Source organism: Mus caroli, unplaced genomic scaffold, assembly GCF_978045245.1.
Source record: "Mus caroli unplaced genomic scaffold, Mus_caroli_1 scaffold_1, whole genome shotgun sequence".
Classification (NCBI taxonomy): Eukaryota; Metazoa; Chordata; class Mammalia; order Rodentia; family Muridae; genus Mus; species Mus caroli.
In genome coordinates, this window is record NW_028227256.1 from 75,541,787 (window position 1) to 75,558,521 (window position 16,735).

The 16,735-nt window shown below is 41.2% G+C and overlaps 1 protein-coding gene across 2 annotated transcripts in view; it reads right to left on the minus strand.

Moving 5' to 3' along the window:
* Nucleotides 1–16,735, minus strand: part of Farsb (phenylalanyl-tRNA synthetase subunit beta) — a 69,524-nt gene that overhangs the window by 9,345 nt on the left and 43,444 nt on the right. For both annotated transcript variants that reach the window (XM_021158176.2, XM_021158340.2), the window contains one exon: nucleotides 8,663–8,818. In XM_021158176.2, coding sequence (XP_021013835.1) covers nucleotides 8,663–8,818 — 156 coding nt within the window. The remainder of the gene's footprint in view (nucleotides 1–8,662; nucleotides 8,819–16,735) is intronic.

The window sequence follows — 16,735 nt, forward strand, 5'->3', positions numbered from 1 at the left end:
GATGCTGCCATGCTTCCTGCTTTGATGATAATGGACTGAACCTCTGAACCTGGTAAGCCAGCCCCCCAATTAAATGTTGTCCTTATAAAAGCTGCCTGGGAGCTGGAGAGATGGCTCAGTGGTTAAGAGCACTGACTGCTCTTCCAGAGGTCCTGAGTTCAATTCCCAGCAACCACATGGTGGCTCACAACCATCTGCAATGGATTTGGATGCCCTTTGCTGGTGTGTCTGAAGACAGTTACCAGCTACAGTGTACTCTACATAAAATAAATAAATCCTTTAAAAATAAAAAAAGCCTTGGTGTCTGTTCACAGCAATGGAAGTTTTGGAAGTTAATTTAATAAAAGTTATAGTAACAACCACAAAAGCAGTAAGTGCAAATGCTATGATGCACTCTGTAAGAAAAACTGGAACCAGTCTTCATTACTATGGTTGGAGTAAAGACCTCCTTTCTGATCTCAGTGTGAAAACATCTCCACTAAGAAAGTCAGATTCCAGAAGGAAAGAAATGAGTAACTTACTATATGATGCTTAAAAACCTCCATAATAAAAGTCAGAAAATCAAAGAGTTAACAAACTAAAAAAGGTACAATATTTATCACAAAAAGTTAATAGTCATACAACAGGAAAAGTTCTAAGACCAATAAATGTAAAGAAATAATTAACAAGAGGCTCAGAGAAAAGGAAATTAAAATATACCACAAATGAGAAAATATGCTCATATTTGTTCATAAAAAAGATGGAGCTAAATGTTAGTGAGATGCCACTCCCATCTAAGAAACTGAGAACAGAAAGGAAAAGACAACCCATAGAACCTACAACTCAGTGCACTCAGGACCGTCTCATCGGCTGCACCTGCAGTGTGAGAGTCAGAAGGTTATCCACCAATTACCCTTTCCCAACAACCCCATACCTCTAGGAATCTCTTCCCAAAGTACCCTGATAAAAGCATCAAATAGCATGAGCACAAGGTTACACACAGTGTAGTACTGACTGGAAATAAGCCAAAGTTCACTGTCGGAGAACTGGGATTCTGTACATGAGAACAGTTCATTTGGGCCAAAGAAAAAAAGCCCCAATATGCTGCCTCTGTGTAGAACAGGAAGCCAGCTACACAACAGTGCACACAGCATTGCTCACTCAGCTGAGAAGGCAGAAGGGTGTGTACGCATTTATGTGCTCTTATATCTAAAAACAAACCACAGAGGACAAATGAAAAGAAAGTGGAGGTCAGTGGAGCACAGCTGTTAATTCCATCACTTGAGAGGTGAAGGCAGAGGTACCGTGGGTTCAAGGCCAGTTGTGGTTATATAGAAACACCCTGTCTCAAAAAAAAAACAACACCAACACACACCACACACACACATCAGACAAACAAACAAACAAACATCTCACAGCCCCAGAAGGTAGTAAAGGAATGGAGTGAAAGATGAAACAAAGACTGACTATTATTATCTATATGTACTCACTCAGTAGGTTATATACTATAGATAAAAGAAATGGCTGTATGTATTTTCAGCAGTCATACAGTTAACAACATTGGAATTCTCGTTTTGAAACTCTGATGACACACACAACCAGATGAGTAAAAGCAAACAAAACTGGAAATGTGTTTAAAAAAAAAAAAAAAAAACCGAAGAGTTTCAGTGTAAACTAAGAGAACTATCCAACTCTGTAAATATCCTCAGGTTCTGACTACGAACTGAAAATATCCATGTTGGGATGGGGATGTAGCCTAGTGGTAAAGCATTTGGCTAACATACAGGAGGCCCTAGGTTCAAACCCCAGGACTAAAAGGCAAACAATATAAAAATCGAACAAAAACCTGTTTGATTTGAAAAGAACACTAAAAAAAACAAAAACAAAAACAAACCAAAAGTGTTTTCTGAATCTCCATAATCTTTGTATGCAAAAAAGCCCAGAAACAAAGCTGCATGGAGCAACAATGTCAACCTTAGCATACAGTCCATGATATAAATTTGATGTCTCACTAAAAGGAACAGGGATCCTTGGACACATGGCTGACTCTAGTGCTAATAAGCAGTACAAACTCACCCGGGAGCACAGGGGATGAGGAGTTTATTCCGAAGGTGCCCATCTCAAGTAAGGTTAAGAATAGAGACAGCAGGTCCCCTCGGGTCTCCTACAGCTTGGAGCCCTTAAAGCTAAGCTCCCCACTTGACAAAATTCTGACTCAGTGTTCAGTTCCTCTCACTGGACTGTGACACAAGGAAGTGTAAGCAGGAGCTGTCTCACAGGATTCAGCAATACAGGACTGTGATGGAAAGCTCTGCCAAGACTGTTCTCTGTCACAGCCCTGTGAGCCCAGCTCTCGGGAGGCTGAGAAGGACAGCCTGGTCTATAAAACAAGACTGCCTCAAAAACCAAAACAAGCCTAGAAATCACACAGAGAGAGCTTAAACGCACCTAAGGGCTGTTGTACTGTCCTGTGCATGTTGCTACCACAGAAACCATCTGCGTGTGGCTTAGGCTCTGACCCTAAATTTAAAAAGTTCATATCACTTAATTTTAAATTAAGTTCTAAATTTATCTTTGTCAAGTGTTAAAAACATAAAATTGTGATTATCAATTAATTCAATTATGTTCCATTTATTATCATGGAGACATTATACTTTTTTGAGACAGGGTTTCTCTGTATAGCCCCCCTGGTTGTCCTGGAACTCACTTTGTAGACCAGGCTGGCCTCGAACTCAGAAATCCGCCTGCCTCTGCCTCCCAAGTGCTGGGATTAAAGGCGTGCAACACCACGCCCAGCGACATTATACTTTTATGAACTACTAACTGGCTTAAGTAATTTTATATACTATTATTTACATATGTAAATAAATAAATTTTTTTTTTAGAAGAGAAGTCATAGCTCAGTTTTAAGAGTCCTCACCAAACATGCAAAGTCCTGAATTCAACTTCAAGCACCCCATAAACAAAGTGTTATGACACGTGCCTATAACCCTGGCAGCAGAAGGATCACAAGTTTGGGCAGTGCAATGGTTCTTATCACCAAGTCCAGTGACTCGAGTCTCTTCCCCAGCCCCCACATGGTGGAAAGAGAACTGATTCCCACAAGTTGTTCTCTGATACACCCCCAATAAAATACAGTGGTATGAGTGCCCTAGACCCCCCACAAAAAAAAGTAAAAATGTAGTAAGAGGATCATATTTTAAGATCATCAGTCTATGTAGCAAATTCAAGGCCAATCTAGGCTTTTTTGAGCCCTGTCTCAAAAAAGCAAAACCAAACCAACATTAAAATAAAAACAGAACCCAAACTTTTTCAGCAGATATAAACCTAAAAGCAAATAGTTTTTTAATTCAACTTCCAAATTACAAGTTTAGCTTGGTGGTGCAGTATTAGCTACCCATAAAGAAGAATGGAATTGATCATTCGCCAGAAAATGGACCGAAACTCATTTTAAGTAAAGCAAGCCTGACTCGGTAAGACAAATGCTGCATGTTTTCTCATATGCAGTAACTAAGTTTTTAAAGACATAAGATCCAAGTACTTTACATACTGTGCATGTATCAAAATGTCACAAGGATAGTCATATTATACTGTATAAACAACAAGAAAATTTTAAAAGCAAAAATTTGTTTGGCCAATGTTAACCCTTCGGTGAACAATTAAAAGTAAGTTTTATAGAGCACTTGCTTAGCATGGGTGAGGCTCTAGGTTTGATCCTTGAGTTGCATTTGCCCACACACATAAAATTATTACGTTTTATAGGTTCTATATACACAGTTACACATGTAGCACATGAGCAATATATAGTACATCTGCAGAATTAAAATTTAATCCAAGGCAATTAAGACAAAAATGTCTGGCTGATAACTAGAGAGACTACCAGGTACTCCTGAAGCAGAGAACTGCTTGCCTTGAGGTTGGGAGTCAGTCCTGGTTAGATGGGAGCAGGACCACTTCCTTCTCTCAACCTAGGGTATAGTCATTCTCTTCTTTGTCTGGAAATAGCTATGAAAATCCATCAGCTCACTGATGCACTTCCTCCCTCAGGGATCAAGGTATGAACACTGGGAGTTGAAGCTAGGTTCCCTTCATTAAGTACAGCCACTGAACCAGCTTCCTCCTGAGAGCCTAGGACCTGCTGAAGGAAGGCTTTTTAACATGTCTAGGAAGAGCATTTCTAACAAAGGCCTGAGAGAAAACTTTCTGTTAAAAGAAAAGGGTTATGTGCTTTGTAGCTCTGTGTAGGAGCTAGCCTAAGGAGGGGATAAACAGTTCTGAATTTTAGAAAAAAAAGACAATATCTTAAAAAAGGTCTTTAGGAGAAATAATAATAACAACAACAACACAAAGGTTGTCACACTGTTACAACACTATCAGAACACTGAACTAAACCATGCAGGTAGGGTTTGTGGCTATAACAATGGCAGAACAACACACATGAAGAAAGCTAAGTGTGTCCATGCCTGGGACCTTTACCTTATGTACGGAAATGAGGCAGGAACCACGAACTTTCACTCACAAATAAGACAGGCCAAGTGAATCATAAGGTAGGTGCCAGGGCTTCCAAGAGCCCTGAGGTCCTACTGTCCTGCTGCCTGCCCCCAGTCTTTTACCACTCAAAGCACATGGACACAGTACTGGGAACCTTTGACACAAACTGTAGACAACCACTAAAGAGGTCCTCTTTGTAAAGTCACAAGGCTCCAAGCTTCCAACTTTTTACCAAAGCCGATGCCTTAGATTAGTCTTTGCTGATGGTAGTGTGGCTATGCTCTTTAGAACCCCTGCATTATACTCCAGGATGCTCTGTGTAACCAAACCATAAACTGAACATCTTTACTTCAACAAGCTGTTCAGATACCTTCCCAATGAACTTTCCAGCTCATGTTACACTAAGAGTGACGAGGGAAACAGCCCAATTTTAACCATGTATTTTAGCATCTGAGATCTTCCACAGGTGTCCTGAGAGAGGAATAAGGTCATGACCTCGGGTCACTAGGTGTTATTGTAACAGAAGGTACCTAATAACATATGGTGCTGCCCTAAATGTGGGCATTACAAGGTCAATTTTCATTTCCTGAAATGAATTCTGAGTAGCATAAAAACTCAGACTATCAAAAACAAACAAACAAACAAACAAACTAAAGCTCTGAAGCCTGTCTGTTCATCAATGATCTTGTCTCAAGTTAAACTGAACTTTCTATAGAACTGAAAAAAAAAAAAATCAAACTGAACTAGGTAACAAGCTAAGGAGGAAAAACCACTGCTGGAGTCAGTGTAGCCAGTCACAAACAAAGCCCACCACATTCTACAAGAAATTATTTTTGCCACTGATTTGCCCAGCAACCACATTACTGTTCTAAACACAAAAATGTTGAGAATTTTCCTTGCCCAGAAGTGGTTTTGTTAAAAGGCTAAGTGCATCTTAACATACATAATTTAGTTTGCAACAAACCACAAAAACGAAGGGAAAAAAGCCTGAAAAAAAATAAAAACATATATTTGGTATAATGATCTGATCAATTACCTCTAAAACACTCTGTGCTGAACTTTTGAAACCCTTAAGATGCTCTGCAGTGTGCTAACAAGTTAAAGGGTTTCTGTTTTTTTCACCCAGCTTGATTCCATTCTCTCATTAACTTGACAATCTACATTACTTTATGGTCTTAAATTGCAGAGGTGCTCAGAAAACGAAAACTATGTATGATTAGTGACCATGCCCTTCTCCACTGGCTGCAGTCACAGCCTTCTGAGTTCTGCAGACACACACAAGCTGCAGAGAGTGCTACTACTCCATCTGTAAGGCTATGCACGTTCAGTAAGACAGAACGTTCCTTGGGAGCCGGGTGATGATCAACCAAATGAATTTCCAGATCTCTCTTCCAAAGGGCAAGACCAGGTTCTAAGAGGAAGATTAAGCTCCACTCTATGTATTCTCCCAGCACAGTCGCACACAAGGAAGCTTGTAAGAAAGCACTAAGAGACAGAAAGCGACAAGACCCAAGTCACACGATCAAGAAGTCTGCTAAACAGACTAAGCTAAAGTATAACTGCAAAGCCGCTAGGGATGTTTAATTATTAAAAAGTAAACCATATGCTTAAGTAATAAAAGACAGCTCAGTAATCAAAAATGGCATGAATCAGTAGTTCTAATTCTGGTTCTACTTGCCCTACTCTGAAGATCTTTTCCTACTATATATACATACATTTTGTGTGTGTGTGTGTGTGTGTGTGTGTGTGTGTGTGTGTGTGTGCGAGCATCTCTTGCCAATCATCTCTACACTTGGGAAGCAAAGAAAAAGGATGGAAAACTGAAGGCAAACTAGGCTAACCAGCCAGATCCTGCATCAAAAAAACAAGGGCAAGCCGGGCAGTGGTGGCGCACACCTTTAATGCCATCACTTGGGAGGCAGAGGCAGGCGGATTTCTGAGTTCAAGGCCAGCCTGGTCTACAAAGTGAGTTCCAGGACAGCCAGGGCTATACAGAGAAACCGTCTGGGGGGTGGGGTGGGGGGGTGGGGGAGGGGACAGGACAGGACAAGGGCAGAGTTTAGCTCAGTAGCAGTGTTTGCTTAGACTGCCCAAAGCCCCACTGAAAAGGAAAAGAAAGTAACAATTTGCCCTAAGCAAAAGAAACATAAAGACCTACAAGTAATTAAGAAATAGTTATAATCACTGGATAGGCTTGGTGGCACACACCTTCAATCCTATATTCAGGAGGCAGAAGTAGGCCAATCTTTGTGAATTCAAAGTCAGATTGGTTTACATAGTGAGTTCCAGGACCACCAGAGTTACTTGGTAAGACTAAAAAAGCTAGCTGGTAGTGACAAAATCCTTTAATCCCAATAGGCAGGGGCAGGCAATCTCTGAATTTGAGGCTTGATCTACAGACCTAGTTCCAGGGGAAGGGGGGGAGGGGGTGAAGAGAAATAGTTATAACTTATAGATGTGTTTTGTAATTTAAAAACAACTCTAGGCTAAAATAGCAGATACTTTTTATTAGGGAAATTAGATGCTAATAAGTTCTCTATTGCTTTGAACTTTAATATCCAAATGATTCAAATTACACACAAGTTTGAAATTACAAAAATATAATTTTTAAGATCAACACCTACTGGTTGTCATACAAGGCTCTAGTAATATAGACTATGAAAATTTCCAAATATTGGATGCTGCTGTTTTTATCTTCTAGTGGCTTCTGCAGCTCAGTCTTAGACAGTCTTGCCATCATTCTTCCTGCCTCCAGACCACATGCACTGCGGCTGCATTAATCCCACTGAAGTACAGACCTGTTAGCACTCACCTGCGTCAAAAGAAGCAGCGGCTTCAACCCTTTCTAGCTAGCTGAAGGCCCCTGCCGCATCCAGGACTTCTCCCACAGCTTGGAGCCACACAAACGGCTCTGTCCTCCATATGCATCCCACGGTACTCACTTTCAGATCTGCCCAAGGGCTCTGCAGGACAGACCCTGGCTCTCTTCTTTCAAATCCCTGTCACTTCCCCCAGTCATTTCTAGAGCCCTACCACTGTTGACAGCGTGTGTACCTTAAGACCTGAAGCAACTGGAGGAAGAGCCCTGGGTTTGACATGAACAACCAGGCCCAACCCAGAAAACTTGCCTCCCCTGAATTGCTTCACTTATAAAGCCCAGATACTGTACTAGATGGACTCTAAGGGCCAGTTCCAGCACTGGACTCTACTATGGAAGCATAGCACATCTTTACTGAATCACATCCAATGAGATATATATGGAAATGCCAAATCCCAGCTACTATTAAACCGTTCAACTTTATATGAGCAAATAGTCCAACATAGCTAGATATTTCAGAGCTACTTTTTAAAATGGTTCGAAATAAAAAAGAAAACAAGCCACAATAAAAAATAAAAACAGAAAAAAAATGTGAGGATTAAGAAAATAAATATAAGCAAAGCTCCAAAATATTTCCTCACCAAATCTCACTATAAATAACTGTTAAATAACACTTTCAAAATGAAGGTTCTGGTGGAAATTTAGGATGCCAAATCCAGTCCTAAAAACAGCAAGGTAAACAGCAGGAACGAGTGATAAAAATACTTTGCTTCAATTGTTTCTAGGTTTCTTGTCAAAGAAAATAAACTTAGATTCAAGCCACAGGAGAACAAACAGCGAAAGCTTCAGAACGCCTCAGACAAGGAGAAACCAGCATATTAGGCCGCAGCACACACACGTGGCATTTATTGGCCTAAATTAAAGCCAGAGACTGGACTGGGCTTTTGGCAGTGGACTCCACCTTGCTCCTTGATTAATAAGTGCAGTTTTCACAGTGGCCTTCTTCTTGCCTTGCCTCAAAGCTGCAGGCACACAGGCAGTGAGCGCAGGCTGAACTTCGGTGTTCTGAACCTGCAGCCTGCACGCTCGGGCTCACCAGTGCTGGTGGCACAATGGTGCCACAGAGGCTACCACAACTCAGCTACTTACAGAAGCAACACTGCGCAGCAGTTCCTAGCAAGTTTGAAGAGCAAACCCCTTGAGATTCTGGAGGGAAAGGGAACAGTATTTCCTAGAAAATACTAACAACTTAAATCAAGTTCTCTGCCCTTTGCTGCTCACACTCTCTAAATCAAAAGCAAAATGAGAGGAAAGCGGACTTTATCAAAACCAGGATGTGGTCTTTCATCAGGCTTGCCAACCCTGGTATCTTACCTGCAGACGCTTTGATCATGTAGCCCCCACTTTCCTCACCAGGAGGCACATCGAGCAGCTGCATAATTCTGTCCAGCAAGCCATGGATGATCTCAAACCCGGGAGTCTTGTTGTAATAAACAGCACAGAGATGCCTGCAGTTTTTCGCACCTACATCTAGGAAATCAAAAAAGACTTGGTCATCGGGTCACATTAGCCATTATTTAAGCAACCTGAACAAAGTTAACAAAAAGAGATAAACAGACTATTTGACATCAAGAGAAGCATCCAGCCTCAGACATTCATGAAAAGATCAAACTTTTTAGTCACCAAGTTTTCAAAGGTGTTTACTATGGGGGGAGGAGCTTTCTGGGCTGGCCTGAAGTCAAAAGGCTTCACTAACAGAACCTGCTTGTAAAATGTGCTGTAAACACTCGTGCAAAATGTACCAGTTGATGATTCATATTCTATATTCATGATACCACCCAAATACTATTAAATACCAAAAGAGCTTTCCACAGAACACGTACTACATTATTTCCAATCGAGACGTAGAAACCTAGATGGGATGAGTGCTGTGCTACGCATGGAAAGCTACTAAGAAGGCAGCTTGCATCTGTATTTTAAACCACCAGAGTAACTTCTAAAAGTATGTGGAGAACCAAAACTATACAAACATAGCCATAATCAGAAACATCCACGCATAGGGAAAAAAGGACTCGAAATAAGTCTAATGTTAACAGGTTATGTTTGAATGAGATAGTTTTTTTTCTACATTTGATCATTTTAAAATCTTACCATGATTAATATATGTTGCCTTATATAAAAATAAGACAAACTGCCAGGGAGTGATAGCACATTCCTTTAACCCCAGCACTCGGGAAGCAGAGGCAGGCAGATCTCTGTGAGTCTGAGGCCAGCCTGATCAACAGAACAAGTTCTAGGACAGCTAAGGCTACACAGAGAAACGCTGTCTCCCACCTCCCCCCAGCCCAAACTCCACAAAGACTCACAACCTGAGATGAACCCCAATGGATAACTGGATAATGGACCAGCGTACAAACAGTGAGACACTACTCACAGATCCAACTTCAGCAACTGTCAATGGACCTAAGCGGTGGAAGGTTCTCAGAGGCACAGTAGTGAATGAAAGGAGTCAGCCACAGAAAGAAGGCCACAGAACACATGATCCATTCATGCCAGGGTGGAAAAGTATTTTTCAAGCAACTGAGACTAGATGGTAGTTGTATAAAGTAAAATGTGGGGGAAATGTGACTAAACTGGGAAAACATGGAGGATTTCCAGGGTGATGGTGTTCAGGATCTCAGGGGGATGGTTTAAAAGGGACCTAGCACATGAAGGAACATTTAAAGTCAGCAGCAGGATTTAACTTTAAAACTAGCCTACAACTTAGGTAAAAACCATGACCCTTAAATTAGAGACACGAGAAACATAGCTCTAAATACAAATGCAAATGCATTTGGCCTCATTTTGCTTTTTAAATTAAGAAAAAAGAAGAAATGACATGAACACAGCGAGCTGCTTCTGTTCACATGGGCTGAACAAAAGCTCAGTGCAGCTTTTCCACAGGTAAAAGCTACTAGCCATGCTGGCACAGATGGCCTTTTATCGTCCCAATAGCCAGATACTGAGGCAGTCAGGCCGCCGGTAAGCTCTGACCAGGGACTGAGTATCTACCAGGCAGCCATCAATGTCATCACTACACTCTAGACACTACACAGCAAGCATTACTGCTTCTATGAAGCAGATGGAGAGCCAAATCAAGGCAATTAAGGGAAGTTGCCCAAAGTCGAGCTAAGTAGCTCAGGCTAATCATTATCAATTCCACAGCTATGAAGTTACAAATCAGGTCATGCTCAGGACTGACTAAACCCCATTCTCTCTCCACTGCCCTACAGTGCACCATAAAGGATTTAGAAGGTTAACAGTATAAGAATAAATGCATGCCTTGCCATATAGTTGCTTAATACAGTCAAAGACATGCATTCTTGAAACATTTTTAGTACAAAGAACAGATGTTTTACTTCTCCAAAGTTTTTATGATTCTTAAAATTTTTTAAGTCACTGAAATAAATTATTTTTTTTAAATCTGGAATCTGTGTCCATCAATAGTATTTTAATTTATGAAGATTATATTCTCAGTAACTCCTGACTGAATAGACACAGAGAAAGAACTGCTTTCCCCATTTAACACTTCCTGCATGCTAAGCTTGAGGCACTCTAGTCTTCCTTACACGATAATGCCCAGTGACACTGCCGGACTGACACAAACTAAACACTTTCTCAATACATAACTAAAGTGTGCAAAGAGGCAAGCACAGGGAGGCAGCCACCATGCCAGGCCAGGAGCACAGAGCGGATCCAATTCCAAGGCAGCCTAAGGGACGAGTGCCGAGCTGCCACCCTGTGCTACTGTTCCTGCCAAGGACCAAGAACTCCGATATCTAAACTCTCTAATCAAAGGTGAGGCTAAGGATAATATTAAAGTCAGGTAGGTATAAATGCCAGGGAACCCAACAGTATGTATAAACGAATATGAGAGGCCTAATTCTGCTGCAGAAATATAAGCGCGCACGCGCGCACACACACACACACACACACACACACACACACACACACACACACACACACACACACAGTCTTTCTCCTCCTGAAGGGAGAAAATGAAGTGCAACAGAACTAAATGGCCCTTTCATATTGCTGACTTGCTTCTGGGTACTCCTGCCATGTGGTCCCCATTTGTTGGTGTCACAGGCCTCCACTTGAACACAGGCATGCACTGAACCCACTTTGTAGCTCCATACTCACCGTGAGAGAATAGGCCAACAGTAAGGCCGCCATTCGGAGAGCTCACCAATGCAAATGAGAAGAAGCTGCCTTAGTTTGATAACCTTTGCCTTGGTCTACTTTTTCCTAATCTCCAAATTACTTAAAGTGAACCTTTCTTTTTTTTTTTTTTCTTTTTTTAAGATTTATTTATTTATTATATCTAAATACACTGTAGCTGTCTTCAGACACTCCAGAAGAGGGAGTCAGATCTTGTTACAGATGTTTGTGAGCCACCATGTGGCTGCTGGGACTTGAACTCAGGAACTTAGGAAGAGCAGTCGGGTGCTCTTACCTACTGAGCCATCTCTCCAGCCCTATTTCTTAAGTTTTACTTAAATCTCTTTGGGTGCTTGGCCTGCATCTAAGTCTGGATTCCACTGTGTCTGGTGCCCACAAAGGCCAAAAGATGGTGTCTTTTTCCCAAAAACTGGGATTACATCTGGCTATTAGCTGCTTTATGTGTACTAAAGTTAAAGTTTGTTTTTTTTTTTTTTTTTTTTTGGAGACAGGGTTTCTCTGTATAGTCCTGGTTGCTGTGGAACTCACTTTTCGAACCTTTCTTGATAACAGTAAAATATCTAGACCAAAACCACAGAAGTTTTAAAGCAATTTATGTGCTTTGAGGAACTATAGCAAAAAAAAAAAAAATTACAATTAAAACTTTAAAAAAGAGCTGCGAACAGAGTCAGTTGACAGAGTGCTTTAGCACTGCACGGGGGCACTGGCATCTCATGTTCAAGGGCATCCTCGGGGACACAGTGAGTTTAACGCTATCTTAGGCTACATGAGACCTTCTTCTCTTCAAAAAGATAAAAAATAAAATTAAAGTTTATTTCTTTTAAGAAAAGTTTCAGGGCATTTATAACTTATGTGGGAAATAATAAACTAACTTCTAGGTTTAATTTTGCAATACTTTGAGGGCTGCGTGTTAACCTCATTATTTAGGTGTTCTCCCTACCCCACGGTTTTTCACATTTTCCAGAGGTACCACCCCCTCTGGATTTGGTTCTTCATATTTTGTTTAAACATTCACTCTCCATTCCCATTACCACCTACAGAAAAATGATGAGGTATGCTAAAATTCCCACCTCCTTGCCTTCTGCACGAGAGGCCATATTACATCACAGGAAGTAAAGACTGCATGCCACAAAGTAAGAACTATTTAGATTTCATGCCAAGGCTAGGGTTTGTTGGAAATGCCTTGGTTCTTTATAACTCAGTTAACAGACCTCTTGTGTCATGCCATCAAACAATTCTGCTTCTTAAATGGGCCTGCCAAGTATGTCAGCCTAAATTATCCATGTATTGCACAGACTTCAAAGTACTGCCTGGAGAGAGCTGATCTAAACCACCCAAAGGAGGGGTGGCTAGATGCAGTTCTGTGAGCTCAAAGAATACAACACATGAGGGGGGTTTTTGGTTTTTTTTTTTTTTAAGGAAAAGAAAAGGGAGTGGCACACAGTGTCCTGAGCATGTGACTCATATCCTAGGCTTTGCCATAGGCTTCCAGGCAGTGTAGATCCTGTTGCACCAATGATTAGAGGGGAATTGGTGGTTTCTGGTAATAATATCATCTAGGGTACAGAGTCCTCCTTACGCTCACATGTACCCAGATGCCAAATAAAGATGCTGTCAGAACAGAAGTGTAAGGGGAGAAGAAAAGGCTTCTAGCAAAATCAAGGGCTGATATTGTGCTCATGCTGGAGACTCACAGTAGGCTCGACTCAGAGAATGAAGCACTTCACTGGAGCATCTATGTCTACCTTTCCAGCAGCATTTTCAACACTGGTACTCACAAAACCGTAACTCATGCTGCAGACCTGCCTCCTAAAGAATTTTAGCATGTTCTAAATGACCACAGCTAATGTAGGGAACCAAGAATCCCGATGTATTCCTTACAGGACTATAAATTAGTGCAGTGGAAATAAGTAAGCAAAGGCATGGAAGTGAAGGAGGGACTAGATGGGGAGATCAGCGGCAGTGACACAAGGACAGGCCATGGGGGAGTGAATAAAACACAGGGCACAATAGCCAGTGGGTGCCCTTAATCCCAGCACCAGGCAAAGGCAGTCAGACTGGAGGCCAGCCTGGTTTACAAGTTCCAACCAAACCAGATGTACCTGTTTTAAGAAAAAAGAAGAGAACAGGAAGAAAAGAAAATGGCATAGTAAAATCCATTTTATAGGTATAATTAATGTATGCAATATAGTACCATATGCGACATATATTTATATGTATAGACATAACTATATGCTGGGTATGTTGGCTCATGTGAACCTGTAAGCAGGATGTAAGTTTGAAGATAGGCAAGGTCACAGAGCAAGGCCTGACTCAAAACCAACAAAGTCAAAACAAAAAAAAAAAAAGAGAGAGAGAGAAAAAAAATCAGTTAAAAAGTTTAGAAAATAATTTACTAAATTATCAAATATTTAAATGTATATACCTAGGGACTGACAATTATTTCTAAAATAATTATTTGTTTAAGGGAAAATGATACTCACTTAAAGACATACTTTAGGAAAAGTCTCCTAACCATCTATTCATTCATGCTCACTCTGCTTTCCACATGGTAGAATATTATGCAACTATTAAAAACGAGATCAATAGTGTGTATCCAGACAGATTAGATTAAGTGTAATTGCATCAGTGTAAACTATAAAACTATCTCTTTGTAGCTGCACACAGAAGTGTAACATGCCACAGATATATGCAAGGACAGGCAGTGAATTATTCTAAATGTGGAATGTCTGACAAGTTGTAGATCTTATTTTTTTAATTAAACAGAAGAACAAAATTCCTAAATCAACAAAACATATTCATGAAAGCTTAAGAATATTAAAAATATATGTTCAATTGTAAGGGACAGAAAAAAAAAAAAAAACAACCAACAACCAGCAACAGCTTTCCTAAAATGCTTTTATATGGCAGCACCAAAGTATACACTTTTATTTTAAAATGATGCTGAGAAGCCGAGAAACAAATGTGAAAAGAAATCTCTCAAATTCTCAATGCATACAGGGGGAAAATTTTATATTCCTGACGGTTGGCTTTTATTTTGTTAACATAAACCTGGAATGGATTTTTATCTATTAAAAAAAATACAGCACTGGATGCATGACAAGGCACATTATACTCACGTTAGCAGATCTTAACTTTGTGGAACCAAGCACACTAAAATAACTTTCTATATTAAAAATGATATATTTACTCAGCTAAGATGCCATCTCATATGAAAAGGATGCTACTTCAAAAACTGTTAACGTCAGTCTCCTTACACCCATGTTTTTTGAATTATTAATTGGAAATTCTACATGCCAAAAATATGAAATGGTGAAATTAAATTAATCCAGACTGATGACATAAGCCCTCTTCAGAAAGCCGCATTGCACATGTGGATGCTGGATAACCTTCTATCATCTGAGGCTCCAGAATTGATGGACAGTATCTCAGAAGATAGGTATTCACAAGCCTATAATAAACTCTTCTTCTTCAGCCGTCACCGAACACACAGGCATACCAAAAATTATGAAGACTGGACCCTTCTTTCACTCATCCATGTCTACTTTCTGTCAGCTGGAGACTGACGCCATGGCCTTATGCGTGCCCGTGTTTAATGTGCCATAACCCACGGCAGATAAGCACTGACATCGTGTGTGTGCATGTGTGTGCGGATAGTATGCTGAGGAACAACCCACTCGAAGACCAACAGTTACGGTCTGTGGTGGCCATGATGCTGCAGGGAGGAAGAAGAAATACAACTCTGAAACAGACCTTGCAATTGAAGGCTTAAAACATAAATTCCTTATTTCCACATTCACTTAAGAAGGGTAAAAAGAAACAGACCATCTTCTCGCTTACAGAGGCGTCTGGGACAAGGTGAGAGTTTGAGAACCATTTCACTGGAGGGAAACGTGAAGGCAGGGGAAATGGAGTTCAAAGCAGGAGCCACTCTGGAAGATGGAGCAAGGTATGAGGGAGTCAAAAGCTCAGAGTAGCTGAGCTTCAAGAAGAAAGGGAGGCTGTCTAGAGCTTATGTGAGAGCTTGAACCCACTGCACTTAGTACAGCAGTGACCAAGTCCAAACCTTCTGAAACCATGCACGTGAGGCTGCTCCTTGGATGAGCGGGTAATGCTGATCTGCTCCTAATGATATAACCACCACCTCCAACCCCTTTACAGAGCAAGCCAAGCTCACGCACATCCTTAGGTTCCTGTTCCTTTTAGACTTGCTCATTCTCAACCCAGAGATCCGATTTCTTGCATTTCAGTCAGATTTGAGGCATAGTGGCAGCTTCCACAGCACTGAGGGAGGAACTGTGACTGCAGGACTCAACTGTGTTTAAACCGTGGGAAGGCCAGATTGTTCAAACTGAGCTAGCTTTTCCAGACAGGCAGCCTTTTGCTCATCCCTGTAGTTTTCCTGGCTTTTAAAAATATTTTGTTTACAGTTTGGTCATTCCTGACATTGAAGTGAATGATGATTAACATCTGAAAGCAGCCAGTAACTTTCACAGCAGCCTTGCATGCTCGCCACAGCTACCCTCCCTGCTACAAAACTAAAAACTTACCCTAGGGCAGAGTCTGTCCTCAGTTTCTTGTTCCAAAAACACATGCCACTCTGTCCACCAAAAGGGATAAATCAGCTCAGTCCCCTGAGTCATGACTAATTGTTAAAAGTGTTACAGCAGCTTCGGAGCTTGAGGCTCAGCAAATGCAGTGGCTGGCTCAGCCTCACACAAGCCAAATGTGCCTGATTTACAGTGAAGTCTTAATGCTTGAAAAGTGTGCCTGACTTGGTTTGAAAACTGGCAGCCTGACAGCCTCATTCATCATGATGGCCAGTGAGAGGAGTGCTCGTTAGAGTAAAATGTCTGATTAGGTCAAGCAGGAAAATGGGAGCTGTCTTTTGCTTGCTTTCAGAAAAACTTGGGTCAGACAGGAAAACACAGAAATTTAGATTCCATTCTTGTCTTCATTTTGGAAGCTATGTTTGCCAAGCAGACACTCATATGAGGCTCAGGGGTGCTAGGATTTTCTCAGCATTACAGAATGAGTTACTGGCAGTCCTAGCTCCATTCTCTGCATTCTCAGGTTACTTTGCACATTCTCTCCACATGGAACATGGATACATGGGGTGGCCAGTGAGCCCCAGGGTTCTGCCAGGCCCTGCCTCCCTGGTCTTGGTAAGACAGGCACATGCTGCCAGGCTTGGTTTCTCACATGGGTGCTGAGAATCTGAACGCA